At 41.8% G+C, this 18,568-nt stretch overlaps 1 protein-coding gene across 1 annotated transcript in view; it reads left to right on the forward strand.

Moving 5' to 3' along the window:
* The window catches only part of LOC105554813 (chromosome unknown open reading frame, human C11orf49), a 258,467-nt gene that overhangs the window by 167,802 nt on the left and 72,097 nt on the right, over positions 1 to 18,568 (forward strand). The window contains 1 exon segment of the mRNA XM_012001406.1: positions 17,862 to 17,865. Within this exon segment, the coding sequence (XP_011856796.1) occupies positions 17,862 to 17,865 (4 nt within the window).

Raw genomic sequence — 18,568 nt, forward strand, 5'->3', positions numbered from 1 at the left:
CAGCTACTCGGGAGGCTGAGGCAGGAGAATGGCGTGAACCCGGGAGGCGGAGCTTGCAGTGAGCTGAGATCCGGCCACTGCGCTCCAGCCTGGGCGGCAGAGCGAGACTCCGTCTCAAAAAAAAAACAAAATAATAATAATAATAATCTATAAATAGAAAGAGCTGCTTGGGAGGAAATGGATTTTCTGTCATTAGAGATAATAAAGCACATACTAGACATGTACTCTCCAATACGTAGCCGGTAGCCTCCTATGGCTATTTAAATTTAAATTAATTAAAATGAAATACAGTTATAAAAACAGAGGATAGGATGGTGGTTTCCAGGGATTGGGGGAGGGAGACATGGGGCATTGTTGTTCAATTGGTGTAAAGTTACAGTTATGCAAGATGAATTGATTCTAAAGATCTGCTCTACAGCATAATGCCTGTAACTAACAAAATTAGGAACTTAACAATCTATTAAGAGGGTAGATCTCATGTCAAGCATTCTTACCATACACACACACACACACATACACACACAGAGAGAGAGAGAAAGAGAAACTTTTGAGGGTGTGGATATGCCTATTATCTTTATGGTAGTGGTAGTTTCACTGTTTTATGCACGTATCCAAGCTCATCAAATTGTACATATTAAATATGTATAGTTTTTTTGTATGTCAGTTAAACCTCAATAAAGCTAATTTTTAAGAAATTAAATACAAATACAATTCAGTTATTTAGTCACATTAGTCACATTTCAAAGTGCTCACAAGCTACATATGGCTAGTGGTTACGGCCATATTAGTGTAGAATAACAAACATTGCCATCATCACAGAAAGTTCTGTTGTATAGTGCTGTTCTGGACAATGACTGAACAAAGATGGCACAAGATGAGAAAGAAGAGCTGAATTAATTAGGTAACTTGTAAAATCCATTCTAAGCCTCAGTTTTGTAGATCATTAAAGGTCATCTTTTTAACTATGTAATAATAGTAGACAGATAGTCGTTTCATTTTGGAATAAAGGAAGAGTTATTCTCACAGAAATAAAACTGTTGTGTTATTTGGAGATATTTTTATTTTACTGATTTGACTTAAAAATTGCTTCTTGTCAGCTCATCACTCTAGTTAGAGAAATAAATTTCTGAGGGGAAATGGCCTAGCAATGGCATGGCCCAGGAGAAGTACAGTAATCGTTGCATCTTTTTCCTGAAAGAACTTCCCATGATTGTTTAGTTCAGCCTGAAGAGCCATTTGTGACGCTTGAAAATCAATGAGGGGGAAAAATGGGACTGAGCTGGGCCAGTTTTCAAAGGACATGAGGGGTGAGTCTTGTTTCAGTTGCTAGTATTAGACAGGATTTCATTTATGAACTTTGTTCTCTTGTCCAACTCCAGTTCCTACAGGTTTCCTTTTTCCTTTGCTCTCCAGTCAAAAGGAAAAATACTCATATGATTATTAGAAATACTGGAGCAATAAATTGTTTGAGGGACTTAAAACACCCTTTTTTTCTTTCCCTTCAAAGCCTTAAATGATACTTGCCTCACTGAAGCTTACAAGATCGTTAAAAGCAGTCCTGCCAGGGTGTTGTAATATATGTTTTAGCTTCCATCTGAAAGAAAATCTCTACCAAACTAACGTTTGAGTCATATAGAATTTTTTATTTTCTATTTTTGATGTCTTGGGTGTTCCGCCGCTTTTTCATCACCTGCCATATACAAAATTCCCATATCTTATTTGAGCCAAAAATGAATCCTGGTATCACCTCTAACAATTACAAATTTCTAGCCCTTTTCAACTATGTTATTATTTGCCTATTTTATTTATTGCAGAGCAGTTCCCAAGGAGTAATGTCTTGGAGAAACAGAAATAACACTGTAGAAGAGCAGTAGTTTTATGGACATTGAGAGTACCATTGCAAAACCTGATTTTTTTGCATCTTCGTGGCTTCAGTTTCAAGTAATTGTAGACTGGCAGAGGCCAAGCTGTTTTCAATTTGACCCTTGATTAAGCTAAAAACTACACAACAACTAAGGGTACCCTATTTCCTGTTACAGAGAAAGATACATAAAAGGGCCAGATTAACAAGAAAGCAAATAGCCAGTCTGGAGTATGACCAGAGAATCTGTAACTCTAATAAGCACACCAACGGATTCTGGTGAACAGACTAATTTGGGGAACTGCCTAGGTCCACGTTATTTTGTAAAGGCATGATTGAAGAACCGTTTTCTGAATTTTTAAAAATAAGACATCAATTTTTTATTGTAGTAAAATGTATGTAACATAAAACATCATTTTCACCATTTTTAAATATACAATTCAATGGTATTAAGTACAACCATCACCATGCATTTCTAGAACTTTTGCATCATCCTAAACTGAAACTGTACCCATTAAACAATAACTCCTCGTTCCCTCCTCCTTTCCCTCCCAGGCCCTGGTAACCTCTATAACACTTTCTGTCCCTCTGAATTTGCCTGTTCTAGGTCCCTCATATAAGTGAAGAGATAATTGATTTTTAGCAAAAGTCGAATTGCTTTCTTGCCTGGAGGCATGGGTCTGAGTGAAGGGGAGCAAACATTAATTGGTGTCTTGATATGACAAGTCAAGGTCACATTCGGATTTACTGGATTTATCTCAAGCAATAGAAAACTGTGTTTTTAAACTTTGGTCCCATGAAATCATACCGACTCCTTTTATTCTAATTGTTTTTATCATGACCTATGTATTCACCTATGAAATTCATTCATTTTAAATTGTTACTGACTAGTTGGTGATATTCAATCTGATTTTCTCATAAAAAGTAGTAAGTATGCTTCTGAAAATCTCCTCTCAATTATGTCATTCTAAACAATTTCTGCAATATCAAGGCCCAGCAGAAAAAAAAAAAAAGTTACTATCAAAATGTTTTCAACATTCAAAAGCAGAAGAATTAGCACTTTTTAGTTTCTTTTTATAAAATGTATCTACTTCAAGCCATAGCAAATTTGAAGTTTCAGATCCTCTGGCTACAAGATTGAGTACTTGACGATAGCCCTTTTGGCTCCTTCCAGATCTCCTAATAAAGCAGGGAGCTCCTTCAGTGTCCAGCGTACTACTCTGGAGAGAAGGCCTCTTCATCTTGTCTAGAGCAGGGCTTCAGATATCTGTGACAGAGGCTCAGGAAAGCACCTACCACTTGGAATGTAGAACAAAAGAAATGATTGTTTTCTTTTTTCTTTTTTTATTTCTGGAGATGGAGTTTTGCTCTGTTGCTCAGGGTGGATGGAGTGCAGTGGCGGGATCTTGGCACACTGCAGCCCGTGCCTCTTGGGTTCAAGCGATTCTCCTGCCTCAGCCTCCCGAGTAGCTGGGATTACAGGTGCCTGCCACCACAGCTAGTTTTTGTATTTTTAGTAGAGATGAGGTTTCACCATATTGGCCAGGCTGGTCTTGAACTCCTGACCTCAGGTGATCTGCCTGCCTCGGCTTGTTTTGTTTATTTTAAACCATTTTCCATAAATTTAAAAAGCCATTCTCCATGACGTGCTTGCCACCTTCACGGTCTGTGTAAATCTGATCCATCAGTAATATAGTATGATAGCACTTAATTATGTGTTTTGTGAAAAGCTATGGAACAAAAAGTACCACATGTTACTTAGCTCTCTAATTGTAAAATTGTGTTTTATTTCTGTGCCCTGAGGTTGGACCACAGTATTGTGATAAACCATGGGACTGATGGGTCTTGCCACCCATTCCTGTTCTCCATTTAAAAAAAAAAGTAATCAGACTTCTAACTCTCAAACCTCTAAAAGCTCTTATGAAAACTTAGATCTAACTGTTTAAAGTTGACCCCTGGATTCTATAACCCTCTCTGTCACAAATCTGCTTTGTAACTTTGAGAGAATTATTTATCTTAAACACGTAACTTACCATACAACTATTCATTGAGCATAAAGCCTGATAATGATACCACTTCTGGAAAAAAGGATTCGTGACTCAGTGGGTCTGTTTCCCTACTTAAATCTGGAAGGTAAAATGCCTTCTTACTCTTCCTTCTGAATTTTCCCGTTTAGTCCCTGGCACAAATGAAGACTCGCTCTTCTTGGCAGCATCCATGGCTGCTAAGAGGAACTTTGCCCCACTGCCTTTGATGTGGTGAAACAAAGCCTTTACCAGAGTGCTTGGAGGATCTGGCACCCTGGAGACTCCTAGAGGAGTCCACACCCTCTTTGGGAAATTCTTTTCCTAAAGATGTATTCAGATTTATACCAATATGTAGAGGAGACATCTTTCTTATAAAAAGCTTGCTTTTCCTCTCAAAGCTGTGAGGAAGCTGGTGAAGGGGAAGTTGAACTAGGTATAATATTGGCAAATGTTTTGAGCACTTCAGATAAAAATGTTTGATAAGTGCAGTCTTGTTTGTATCGCCTCATCATACTGCTCATTGGAGGTGTTTTCTTTGGTCACCTGCCAATGAAAAAGATTAGCCTTTTCCTGCATTTAGGATTGTTTCTTTGACTAGTTATGTTGGTAGAACAAGATAGACAAATGCTGCTGAACTTAGCAAATCAGTATTGGAACACAGTGATACTCATTTCTCCTCGGTGCCCTTTCCAATTCATTGACAGTTGCCACAAGCAGTTTCAATGGGCTTTTGATGGGACTCTCTTTCTCTCCTTACCTATTCCAATTTGTATTTTCACTTTAGTTCCCTTGCTCTGATGTTCAAGACTTTAAAGGATTTGCCACTGCCCCCCACGCCATGCTTTCCTATTTTATAGGATCCAATAAGAAACATTTTTTCATTTAAATGCCTCTTCTGTAACATGAGTCACCTTTTAGATTTCTATACCTTGTATCTTCTAGTTTCTATTTTAATCCAGAAAAATTATAGTTTCATCTTCTTTGAGGCAAGATATGAAGATTTTTTTTGCCCTCTCTCAAATTTATTCCTTGTTTACAGCAAAGGAAGCCACTGGCTACTTTTCTAACATTTGTGTATCAGAAGCTAGTTGAGCTAAATATACATACTTTTATATTCCCCTTAATATGTTTAGATAGATCTGGGGTATATCTTTTGGCTCTGGACATTGTGAAACAAAGTTAAGCCCTTTAACTCATCATCAGCCTATATCCATCTCTTCAAACAAAAAGGAAATGAACTTCCACTGCTGTAGGAAGAATTTATGTCACACATAAGGGCAAATTTGTTAGCGATGTTATTCAAGCCGGCTGTGGTGGCACATGCCTGTAATCCCAGCACTTTGCCAGGCCGAGGCAGTGGATTGCTTGAGACCAGGAGTTCGAGACCAGCCTGGCCAACATGGCAAAACCCTATTTCTACTAAAAATACAAAAATTAGCCTGGCATGGTGGCATATGCCTGTAGTCCCAGTTCCTCAGGAGGCTGAGGCACAAGAATCGCTTAAACCCAGAGGCGGATGTTGCAGTAAGCAGAGATTGTGCCACTGTACTCCAGCATCGGCGACAGAGGGAGACCCTGTCTCAAAAAACAAACAAATGAGATAATGTTATTCAGTACTGGGTTCCTAAGCAGTATTGCAGAATAACCTTCTCTGAAATTCTTTGCTTTTGTTTTTAATAGAATAGATTATAGATTAGGTGCAGACCTTCTTGACAGCATGAGATAACAAGTTATCTCTTTAGAATAAATAAGTTGTATTTTATTCTGAGGGAATTTTTTCTTTTTTTCTTTTTTTTTTTTTTTTGAGACAGAGTCTCGCTCTGTCACCCAGATTGGAGTGCAGTGGTGTAATCTTGGTTCAATGCAGCCTCCACCTTCTGGGTTCAAGCAATTCTCCTGCCTCAGCCTTCTGAGTAGCTGGGATTACAGGTGCCTGCCACCACACCGGCTAATTTTTTTTTTTTTTTTGTATTTTTAGTAGAGATGGGGTTTCACCATGTTGGTCAGGCTGGTCTTGAACTCCTGAACTCAGGTGATCCGCCTACCTCAGCCTCTATTCCAAGGGAATTTTAACATTGATTTAATTGAGAGAGTTAAAAGAACCTGAGGCTAGTTTACAGAGAAGAGCCCTTTTAGGTAGTTTTTTTTGTTTGTTTGACTTGCCAACCTCTAATTCTCACTCACTTATGGTGAGTTTCAAGTATGGATAGTTTTAAGATGTGGTCAGTTCCCATGACTACAAAATAAAATATGAATTTCCCATGTTACTTGAAGACTGTTTGTGGGAGGTCTTGATTTAGGTCTTTGCATCTTCTGAGGAGCATATCATAGTTTTATAGCCTCTCATCTGAACCCTGCAAAGATAGTGATATTCATCTTAGAAAAAAATAAAACAAACAAAAAAAACTTGCATACCTCCTTATACAGCATTCTTTGCTGCCACCTAAAGCCATTTGCTCATGAAATAGTAATGTTTAGAGCAATAGCCTGAGTTATCTTCCTATCAGTCAATTCCTAGAGATTGTGTTAGCACCTTCCTTTGCTTTTGTCCTGTCAGATGGAGAGAAGGGGTTGGCAGAAGCAAAACAGCCTTTATAAATTTTTCTCAGAGGTCCGTGATTCTAGATTAAAGTAGGAATCAGAAGACATCAGGTCTAGAAATCCTCAGAGTGACCTTGTTTGACAGAGAAGATATTTAGATGAAGAAACATCAGTGCTAGTGACCTAAATTAAGCTACCTAACCTCTCAATATCATCATTTCTCTGCTTGTAAAAGGGAGATAATAACACCACTCACTACCGTCCTCTGGAATTTGAGAGATACTTAATGAAATAATGAACTTCATGCTCCTCTTACAAGGGAATATATTGTTGACTTTTAGGAGAATGATTTGGGGGTCCCTAAGGGGCTTGACAATCTATTACCTCTCTGGCACTCAAATAGGATTATTGTAAAAAGCTAATCTGCTGCCAAAAAGTAAGCCATTTATTCTGTGGATAGCTCAGGTCCAGTGTGAAAAAAATGATTTTGATCTCTTTTTTGGAATAACTATTACTAACTAGATAGGCACAAAGATGTCTTTTTTTCCTTCTTTCTTTCCTAAAAAAAAAAAAAATCAGAGCAGAAATGTAATTGTGTTTGATGGTTCACCCTGGGAGAATGTTAGGTTCAATCCTGGAACACAGTAAATAAGATGATATACTTCTTTTAAAAAGCCTCTAGAATATGCCTTCTCAATTGAGGCAATATTGCCTCCAAGGGAGCAAAAATTGGTTCTTTGGGAGGCAAAAAAAAAAAAATTTAGATATTATAATGGTTTGTGGCCCTCAAAAAATATATAGATAGGTAATATGTTCATGATATCAAAATTTCATGGGGAGTGGACAAACAGAAAAAAAGGTCTAAAAAGCTAGGGGGTGATGAAAAAAAACTGAGAAACTTTCTCAAGTCTAGAATGTGCATATAACTGTCAGTTACTCTTTCAGTCATGTTTGTCCCTAAGCATGGGCAAGCTGCACACTGTCAGGTCAAAACAGCTTGCTATTGATTATTCCTTCAGTCTGAGAGGAACTGAGTTCATAGAAAACTTGAAAAAAATGAAATTTGTACCCTAAGGGGTAATGATTTCAGTCAGACAAATGTAACAAACATCTACTTGTTAGAACCAATACTTTGCACTTTAGAATGTGGTTAAGCCTTTAAGGTAAGAGGTTTCTTTTTTCTCTTGCCTCTTTAGCCTTACAGAAAGTCATATCAAGGGTAGGAATGATCTTCAAAGTGCCTCACAGAAAAAAAAAAAAAAAAAAAGCCAGATTGGGAGAAAAAAGAGGGTGTGGCCCCAAAGGCAGGAAGGGAATAATTGACTAAATAGTAAAGTATACAGCATCTGCAGGGCATAGTGGCTCATGCCTGTAGTCCCAGCACTTTGGGAGGCCAAGGTGGGAGGATCACTTGAGCCCTGGAGTTCCAGACCAGCCTGGGCAACATAGGGAGACCCCGTCTCTACAAAAAATACACAAAAATTATCCTGGTGTGGTGGCACACACCTGTATTTCCAGCTACTCAGGAGGCTGAAGTGGGAGGATTGCTTGAGCCTGGGAGGTGGGGGATGCAGTGAGCTGAGATCACGCCACTGCACTCTGGCCTGGGCAACAAAGCAAGACCCTGTCTCAAAAAAAAAAAAAAAAAAAAAAGTACAGCATCACAGTCAAGAAAATTGATGAGAATTGACACTGAAGTACTTAAGAAATTTTAAGTTTGCTATTGCTGCTAGTATTAATAAACTTTCATATATCCAACATATTTTTCCTTCTACCTTTCTCATACATCTTATTAGTTCTTTCCAACACTCAGAATGGATGAGATGACCCAAAATTGACTTGCTATATACTGGGGAATTTGAAAGAGACATGTGTTTCGCTTAGCAGCCCTGAAACAATAGAATGGCCTTTTTTTTTTTTTTTTTTTTTGAGACAGGGTCTCACTCTTGCCCAGGCTGGAGTGAAGTGGTGCTGTCTCAGCTCACTATAACCTCCGCCTCTTGAGTTCAAGCAATTCTTGTGCTTCAGCCTCCAAGTAGCTGGCAGCACAGGTATATGTCACCACGCCCTGCTAATTTTTTTTTTAATTAATGGGGTCTCACTATGTTGCCCAGGATCTCGAATGACTGAGCTCAAGTGATCCTCCTTCCTCGGCCTCCCAAAATGCTGGAATTACAGACATGAGCGACTGTGCCACTAATGGCCATATTTAAAAGTTTATTTTTTCCTCAGTCTCTGACTCTTCGTTGCTTAATCATCCTATTCTTTAATACACAAACCTATAACTTTGAGGAAAGAGAATCAGAGATTATTTCTCCCTACTTACCCATTTCACGGTGCGACAATGAGCACTCTTTCTCCAAGCCAAGCATTTGATAAGCATTCGTTGCTATGGGCATTTTACTGCCTTAAAGAAATCCACCCCAATTCCCTGCCTATTGATTTCTTAAGATCACAGAAGAAAGTGGAATGAATCCTAGAGAGGCCTTCAAGTTCCCTGACACCCATGGGGCCCACTCATCTCCACCCCCCTACTCCAATTCCAAAAATTCCAAAATCTAATACATTGTCCTTTTCTTAGTTCCTCAGTTCCCCGCCCTTCAGCTTCTTTGTTAGCCACTGGGTGGGTGTAACCAAAACTCAGTCACACTGTGGCCCCAGCAGCTGGGCTTCTCTCTCCCCCATTACATTGCAGACATTCTTTTCACATCATTTTGTCCTCTCTGCTGCATTCCCTCCATTTGGCTTCATTCCCTCTGTGCAAACTTCTGTTTCAAGGCACAGGAGTTTGCCAAGGAGATGCTGGCAGAGAGGGTCCAGTTCTCTCCTTTCTATCTGAAGAGCCCAGTGTCATTCATTAGCATATGAGAAGAATGGTTGTAAATAAACATCAAATGAGGTTAACGAGCTGCAGCTCATCAATATTAATGAAGTCCACCTCACAGCCTTGGTATGAGGTACCAATGGCTCTAATCACAAGAAGCAGTTTCATAAGGCCCCAGTTACAGGGCAGGAAGGGTTAGATATCCAGCCTGTTGAAATGTTTGTCATTTTATGACCCCAGGAATGCTGCAGGGTAAGGCGGTCTGATACCAGATCTGTGCTTGCAAGCCCCTCTTGTGTTCAGATTACATCTGTTTGTCTCAACAGGTGGAAGCCTAGGAAAAGGCTGTATCTGCTAAGCCAGAATCTGGGGTGGGAATACCCCAGGTCAATCTGCAGTTCCCAAATCAAAATGAAGTTCCAGAGTACCAGGGTTTGATTTCTCATTGTCCTTCCATCAGTTACCCCAGATAACCCAAACACTTGTTGCCAGTGTAGTGAAGGACGACGGTCTGAGGATCTTCTAAGCCCAGCTTGGTAAGGAATGAAGAAACTCCCATTTCATGTAGCTCATGTGCCCGCCAGCCACCAGTTAAGTCCCTGTGCCTATTATTTAGAGGATTCAAATAGTAACAAGGGCCAGGCATGGTGGCTCATGCCTGTAATCGCTACACTTTGGGAAGCAGAGGTGAGGGGATCACTTACGGTGAGGAGTTCCAGACCAGCCTGAGCAACATAGGGAGACCTCTCTCAAAAACAATAAATAGATAAAAATTTTAAAAGTAGTTGGGCGTGCTGTCATGTGCCTGTATTCCCAGCTACTCAGGAGGCTGAGGTGCAAGGATCACTTGAGCCTAGGAGTTTGAGGCTGTGGTGAGCCATGATCATACCTCTGTACTCCAGCATGGGCAACAGAGTGAGACTCTGTCTCTGAAAAAAAAAATTTTTTTTTTAATTAAAAGAAACAGTAAGAACAGCTATCATTTATTGAACTCTTACTGTGTCCTAGGCATGGTACTAAACATTTTTGTTATATAATCCTCACAATAATCCCATGAAGCTATTTCCATTTTACAGATGAGAAAGTTGAAACTCACTGATTTGATGTCATGGGTCTAAGATCACACATCAGCAAGTGGCAGAAGAGGAATTCAGATTTCGATCTGTCTGACTGCAGAGCCCATGCTCTTACTTCCTACCCTCTGTGGTATCATCTCAGAGCCAATCACATAAAATGCAAGCTTTTGTGCTGTTCCTTCTCGTCAAAGATGTGTGTCCTTCTCCAGTTTCAAGGGACTAAACACAAAGTAGTTCCCTGGAAGTAGAATCAGAAGACTTTAGAATTAATTTTTTTAAGTCAAAGCGCCTCTTTGAAATTATTTTTAGAAAGGAAACTTTCATTAAACATGTTTTCCTTGATATATAAATTTGGGGTCAGAGGGATTAGGCTTTGAGAATATGTGTGTGTATGCACAACCCAGTATGTATTGATAGCCGTGATACTGATTTATCCACCTTGTCACACTAGTTCCTTTTATGATTAAGCACACACCTTGCATGAGGTCAGTGACCATAGAACACAGAGAAACCGCTCCGTGGCTGATTTGAGCCTATGATCCTAGCCTCAATTACCTTGTTTCAACAACAACGCCTGGTTTATTACTTAAAATACTATCATTGTACTTTGTCTTGGGGGTGGGAAGGAGAACCGATCAAATTATTGTTATCACAAAAGCTACACCTGATTGTTTGTAAAGAAGGACTTCTAGTGAAAGGATGAAAGTGAAACAGCTACTTCTCTTTCTTCCATTTTTCTCCTTGAAAATTCAGGGACCTAGGCCAAGGCAGGCAGATCACTTGAGGCCAGGAGTTCAAGACCTGCCTGGCCAACATGGCAAAACCCCATCTCTACTAAAAATACAAAAATTAGCCAGGCATGGTGACACGCGCCTGTAGTCCCAGGTACACGGGAAGCTGAGACACGAAAATTGCTTGAACCCAGGAGGGAGAGGTTGCAGTGAGCCAAGATCACACCACTGCACTCCAGCCTGGGTGACAGAGCAAGATCCTATCTCAAAAAAAAAAAAAAAGAAAAGAAAAGAAAAAGAAAGAAAGAAAACTCAAGGACCTTACTTGGTAATTTTTACCTAGGCAAAACGCCCAGGAATGTTTCCACAGAATGGCACCCAAAGCCCACCCATGCAGGAGCTCTTCCTGCCACCAAGGTAACCAAGACTAGGAAGCAATTGAAACTGGGCCTTCCTTTCCCAGGCCTGTGGCTGTCAAGTTGGCTCAGAAAGGGGCAGACTGATGACTTTGTCTCCTTACCCAGTCACACTACCACACAGTTCTCATTTGAGCCTGGTCACGTGGCTGTGCCTTCTTATGGCCAAACAAGGGTTCTTTGCACCCTGGGTTTGGCCTGAGCATCATTAGATGAAACCATCAGGACCCCCAAACCTTGAAGCTTTTGCAGGGGAAATTGCATGCAGGGATGGGAAGGAGGGGCTGAGCTGTGTAGTGGAGCAGCGGATGGTGTGCAGTCGGGATGTTTGCAAGAGCCAAGGGGTTAGTTCATTGCTGCTTTGTATACTCAGGCACACCAGAAAACTCAGATTAATAGGCTGTTTATTCTTCAGCATGTTCCTTGAATCAAAGGCTCTGGATGGTATTATTCAAGAGTGTTTGTGAGAGCGCCCTGGAACACTCCTCCTGGGCTCCGCTCACTGAAGAGAAACGATTGAGTCCTTTCATTTCCTGGGCAGCATCCCTCTCACTCATTGCTCACTGTAGTATAAAGGTCTGCAGAACCTTTGTTAGAAACAAGATCTTTTGTTCTGTCCTTATGAGGTCCCGTTACCTATACTGCACCTTGATCTGTTGAAGTCTAATTATTTTTCCTGTCTTTTGCGCTACCTGAACCTAATGAATGCAGTCCACTCTATCTCAGGGAGTTGTTTTGTTTTGGTTTTTTGCCTCTATTTGGCACCAGTTTCCTGTTTGGACAGTATTGTCTTTTTTTTTTTTTCCCCCCAAGGAGTTTGTCCAGGAGGGAAGGAGACATCCACCTGAACCCTACTCTGTGAAGCAAATGAATATTTTTTTTAATTAGAAGATTCTCCTAAAATGAGAATCGCTGAACCCAGGGAGGCAGAGGTTGCAGTGAGCCGAAAATTGTGCCACTGTACTCCAGCCTGGGTGACAGAGTGAGACTCTGTCTCAAAAAAAAAAAATAAATAAAAGATTCTCCTAAAATGTTCGGAAGTTTGTTCATACCTGGGAATTGAAGCATATTGAATTACGAAAGAGTTACTTCCTCCACCCCTACCACCTGCAGTAGAGATTTATACTGGAGAAGGTGGCAAAAAAAGTTAGGAGAGAAACTGCTCGGTACAATTCCCCCCAGTTCCCTTGGGGCAGCAGTGTGCTGCACATGAGGGATCACTGTACCTTGTTTCCCCAGCAGTGATACTGCTCTGTGGCCAGGCAAATACTGTAGTCCAGGCCTTCCACAACTTCTGCATGTGCGTGCGTGTGCACACACACACGCACAAAACTATACCCCTACTAGGCATCCCCTTAATACAGAGGCATCCAGTATATTGCAAAGGTACTCATCATTATACACAATGCAAACACTCAGCACATTTGTAGGCACTCATTTATATCAAACAAACCCAGTACGAATAATAAGCAATAGTTTGGGATCTGGCACAACACTTAATTACCACAGCCAGAGGCCAGAAAATGAAATCAGGGTCATATATCTGAATCTTTCTGGCATCCTATAACCCAAAGCACCACCAGGGAGGTACACCTTGGAGCAATGGGAGCACTGTCATCCAGAAGACACTGTCCCCTCACTTTCCTCCAAAACCAGCACAGCTGTTTGGATGAGGGCTATCTGCCGTATTTACAGTGAGACTAAGATATATATATACACACCCTGGCGCTTCGCCTGATTTCTTCTGTGAAGTCCATCTGTTTATCCAGTTCCAGATCCCAAAAGGCAGTCACCAAAAACTAAATAGTGAGAAGGGACAGGGTTTTTTTTCTTTCTTTTTTGATAAACATGTTACAGTGAACAAAACAGATTTTGCAAACACATTCCATCTAGTAAATCTTACCTCACAGCTGTGTGAGAAGGACTTGGAGGAGAAAAGGATGGGGAGCAGGAGGGTCTCAGGACTTGATTGGAGAATCAGAAACCCACAAGGGTGGGACAGTTCAGTACTATCTACTTTTTTTTTTCTTTTTCTCTTTTTTTTTTTTTTAACAAAAGTTTATTCTTAAATGTACAACAGCTCCAAGACAACACTTAATTCCAGCTTTAGATGGCAAAAGATGTTACGGCAGGGAATATAGATGTTTAAATAAGGATGAAATAAAGGGTCACCATCTCCTCAGGCACGAGGAACAGCTTACTTTTTGCTAGATTTCTTAATTCCACCTGTGGCCAAGGGCCCCTTCCCCGCAGCCTTCGCTTTTAGCTCCTCGAGTTTCTTCTGCTCCTCTTTTTGTTTCTGCTTGAAAGCCTTATCTTCCTCGTCCGTCTCCTTGGCCTGCTTCTTAGGCTGTTTCAGTGACTTCTTCTTGCCATCTTCACAGCTGGACATGGCGCCTGCTGCCCCTTCCCCAGACCCTGCCACCAGACTCTTTTTTTTTCTTGAGATGGAGTCTCTCTGTGTCACCTAGGCTGGAGTACAGTGGCACAATCTCGGATTACTACAACCTCGGCCTCTTGGCTTCAAGCGATTCTCCTGCCTCAGCCTCCTGAGTAACTGGGATTACAGGCGCTGGCCACCATGCCTGACTAATTTTTGTATATTTAGTAGAGACAGGGTTTCACCATGTTGCCAGGCTGGTCTTGAACTCCTGACCTCAAGTGATTCATCCACCTCGGCCTCCCAAAATGCTAGGATTACAGGCATCAGCCACCGCCCCCAGCCTATCTACTTCTTATAGGGTGATAATTGGCTTTTTCCCTTCATTCTAGCCCCCATCCTAAACCTGGGATCTGTGATGGGCTCACCAAAGATAAAGATCTGTCTGCAGACGTTAGCTTCTTTTGCTGAAAAGCTGATCTAGCCAGACTTTATCTTCAAAGGACAGGCCCTGCACTTCTGATGTTCCCTGAGCCTCTCCCACTGAGCCTGCTCTCATCCACTGCAGCCATGATGCTCTCTGGATTCAGACAATGGTGTGTTGTCCCAGAACACCGTGTCTGGCCTATTTCTACTTCACGTCTACCCCTTTGGCTAGGAAAATGAGGGACACAGCTCACATCAATAACTTGGATTCTGAAGACCAAGGACAAGCAGAAGAAACTGACCTTTTGCCTCAGAGGCGGCTGGATGTTTGTGTGTCTCTCTGCAATGTGGAATTGGCTCACTGAACCACTCAACAGTTGTTTTTTAAAAATGTTCTGCTCACTCCTCATTTGCGGGTCAGATGCTTTGGATAATCCAGTGGAATTCTCTCTGCTTCACTGCTGGTTGCTGCCAGACACAGAGTGCTAAATCCTGTCAGTCGGTGACTTGAAATGATGATGTGTGAAACAGTGCTGTGATTTGGACATCCTGCACTCATTTGCACGGACTCCTTTGCCAGTTAACCACAGTAGTGAAATGGGGCAGCCTGGGGCAGCTTCCACAGCCCTTGCCTTATCTTTCCTCAGTGTCCCCACCCTCCCCCATGGCAGTATGTAGCTCCCTTGGAATTCTGTTTCATTCAATATTATTCCCTTCCCAGGCATCATAGAGCAATTTCTTTAACAGAGTGCAACATGCCAGAGACAGAGAAATAGCATTTGTGTGCAGAATGGAGAAGCAGGAAGCAAAACACTCTTGTTGCTGGTTCCCATCTCCCTGTCTTTGCCCTTCCTTCTTTCCCTAGATTGCATGGCTGCCTCCTTCTCATCTGGTGCGTTCTCAGTTCAAATGGTACCTTCTCAAAGATGAGCCTGGCACAGCCGTCTCATGTGGTCCCACCCTCTGTCACTGTGTATCACACCACCCTGCCTGATTTCTGTCATTGCTCTGCTCACTTCCTAAAAGTATTTCTTTCTTTGTTACTTTTTATTGCCTGTCTCCCCAACCACCACTGCCACACATACACACTAGAATGTAAGTACCATGAAAATAGGAATTTTTATCTGTCTTATCCCTTGCTGTTTCCCCAGAATCTAGCACTGTCCCTGGCATACCTTTGACACTTAGTATATTGACTAAATAAGTAGCTAAGAATGTAGCAATTAAGAACTTCTTTTTTTTTTTTTTTTGAGACGGAGTCTCGCTCTGTCGCCCAGGCTGGAGTGCAGTGGCCGGATCTCAGCTTACTGCAAGCTCCACCTCCCGGGTTTACGCCATTCTCCTGCCTCAGCCTCCCGAGTAGCTGGGACTATAGGCACCTGCCACCTCGCCCAGCTAGTTTTTTGTATTTTTTAGTAGAGACGGGGTTTCATCATGTTAGCCAGGATGATCTCAATCTCCTGACCTAGTGATCCGCCCGTCTCGGCCTCCCAAAGTGCTGGGATTACAAGCTTGAGCCACGGCGCCCGGCCAGCAATTAAGAACTTCTAAAGCAAATATCCATGGTTACTATCAGGAAATAGTAAAGGCAGACAGAGAGTTTGAGGAATGGAATGAGAAGACATGATTTCTCATACTAATTTTAATAATGGTCTTAATTACAAATTGAATATGTTAAGTCAAAGATCACAATATTGAGTCGCTCTTCATTTCTTCTGACTCAGACTAAACTGCCCCTTATTGAGTAGGTTAGGTCAGGGTCATAGAGACCAAGCACTACAAACTTCCTGGCCAAACTGGCATAATTGATGCCACAAAGGATGCCCACTTCCAGATTTCCATTGGACGGTGCCTGGCTTTGCTTTCCTTAGGGCAGGTGCCAGAAGAAACTGGCACAATTTAAAGCAGTTTAAAGCCCAGCTTGGGTATCTTCATCTAGCCTTTATTATATTCTTGCCTGCCTTCAGTTCCCAAAAAGACTGCATTCCTGTCTGCAGCTCCAGGGCCCTGCAGCCCCTTCAGTCATAAAGGCCATGGAGGTGGGTTAGCCCTGATCTGCCCAGCGTGAGACAGTATGACCAAGAGAACACATCTTTTTTTTTTTTTTTGAGACAGAGTCTCTCTCTGTCACCCAGGCTGGAGTGCAGTGACGCGATCTCAGCTCACTGCAAACTCCACCTCCCAGGTTCATGACATTCTCCTGCCTCAGCCTCCTGAGTAGCTGGGACTACAGGCACCCACCACCATGCCCGGCTAATTTTTTTGTATTTTTTTAGTAGAGACGGGGGTTTCACCATGTTAGCCAGAATGGTCTCGATCTCCTGACCTCGTGATCCGCCCACCTCGACCTGAGCACACATCTTTTAGTCCGGCAGACACATGGCACTCTTCTCCTCAAGAGTCCTTCACCCAAACGAGAATTTTTAGCTTCTCAGAAGTTATCCTTTGTCTTGTTGGGGCAAGATCTGTGCCTAGTGTCAAGAGAGAGATATTAAAGATTAAAGAGCCTCCACCAGGAAAGGGAATGGTTTTGCCTGAATATCTTAATTTGTTTTTTCCCACTACAAGTGCATTCATGTTGCTGGGCTCCCTGGCTTACTCCCCGGTGGTTTGCAGTCGTTTTCATCATGACTTTGTGGTTGCATTGATAATCAGAATGAGTTTCCACTGCTGTAGAGGATGCTTCCATGCTCCATTGCTTTCTCTCTTATGTTGCTAATGACTCTCCTGTTGGTTTCAGCCCTTAGCCAAGCCCACCCCACTCCACACCCAACTCCTTCCCTGTCTTTTATTGATAGCTATGTTGACTTTGCATGCCTCGGTTAGTTCAGTTTTCTGAGCACCTGCAGAGAATTAACCATCTCTGCTTGCTGCTGCGGATCACCTAGGCCTTTGATCTGTTTGATTTCTGTACTTTAAAATGTTGAAGGACTGTCTAACCCCACCAGAGTACATAAATGGTGCTAGAGTCCCTGTAGCCTGACCTCTTCCAGACTAGCTCTGCTTAAGGACCAGAAGATTTTCATGTAAATACAAATGTAGATACCATTTATTAAATGTTTTCTATGTACCATTTTACTGTTCTAAGCACTTAACATGAATATTTCATTTGATTTTTGCTTGTAGAGCTAAAAGGCTATATACATGAACTGGCCTGTTATTTCTCTAACCTCATCTCTTCTTCCTTTCCCTCTTATTCTTTTGGCTCCTGCCACGCTGGTTTCCATGCTGTTCCTCTTACCCAATAGGCACACTCCCTCCTTAAGACTGTAATGGATATTACCTCTGCCTGGAATGCTCTTCCCTCAGATGTCTGTGTCAGTTACTCCTTAACCCCTTCATATCTTTGCTTAGGTGTTACCTTCTCCATGTAACCTACCTAGACCACTCTACATAAAATTGAACCACCAGTACCACCTCATATTCCCTATCTGACTTGCTGTATTCTCTTTTTTTCCATTATACTTATCACTGAATCTCTTAATTTGCCTCGCTTAACTTTCTGTATAGCTTATTTGTTTGTTTGTTTGTTTGTTTATTGAGACTGAGTCTTGCTCTGTCGCCCAGGCTGGAGTGCAGTGGCGTGATCTCAACTCACTGCAGCCTCTGCCTCCTGGGTTCAAGCAATTCTCCTGCCTCAGCCTCCTGAGTAGCTGGGATTACAGGCATGCACCACCACACCCGGCTAATTTTTGTGTTTTTAGTAGAGACAGGGTTTCACCATATTGGCCAGGCTGGTCTCAAACTCTTGACCTCAAGTGATCTGCTTGCCTTGGCCTCCCAAAGTGCCGGGATTACAGGCATGAGCCACTGCGCCCAGCCTATTTGTTTATTTTCTTTATCATTCATTATCTGTTTTCCCCACCGTAAGATAAGCTCCATGAAGGCAAAGAGCTTGTCTATTTGTTCTCTAATGTATCCTAAGCACCTAAAAATAACATCTGACACATAATAGATGCTATATAATATCTATTAAGTGAATGAACTTTGTCTCTTAAAAACCCATGAGGTAGGTTCTTCTGTTATCCCCATTTTATTTGTTTGTTTATTTATTATTGTTTTTATTATATTTTAATGTAATAAAACTATAATATAATAGGGTACACGTGCACAGCGTGCAGGGTTGATACATAGGTATACATGTGCCATGTTGGTTTGCTGCACCCATCAGCTCATCATTTACATTAGGTATTTCTCCTAATGCTATCCCTCCCTCAGTCCCCCAACAGGCCTTGGTGTGTGATGTTCCCCACCCTGTGTCCAAGTGATCTCATTGTTCAGTTCCC

Source organism: Mandrillus leucophaeus, unplaced genomic scaffold (genome assembly GCF_000951045.1).
Source record: "Mandrillus leucophaeus isolate KB7577 unplaced genomic scaffold, Mleu.le_1.0 Scaffold66, whole genome shotgun sequence".
NCBI lineage: Eukaryota > Metazoa > Chordata > Mammalia > Primates > Cercopithecidae > Mandrillus > Mandrillus leucophaeus.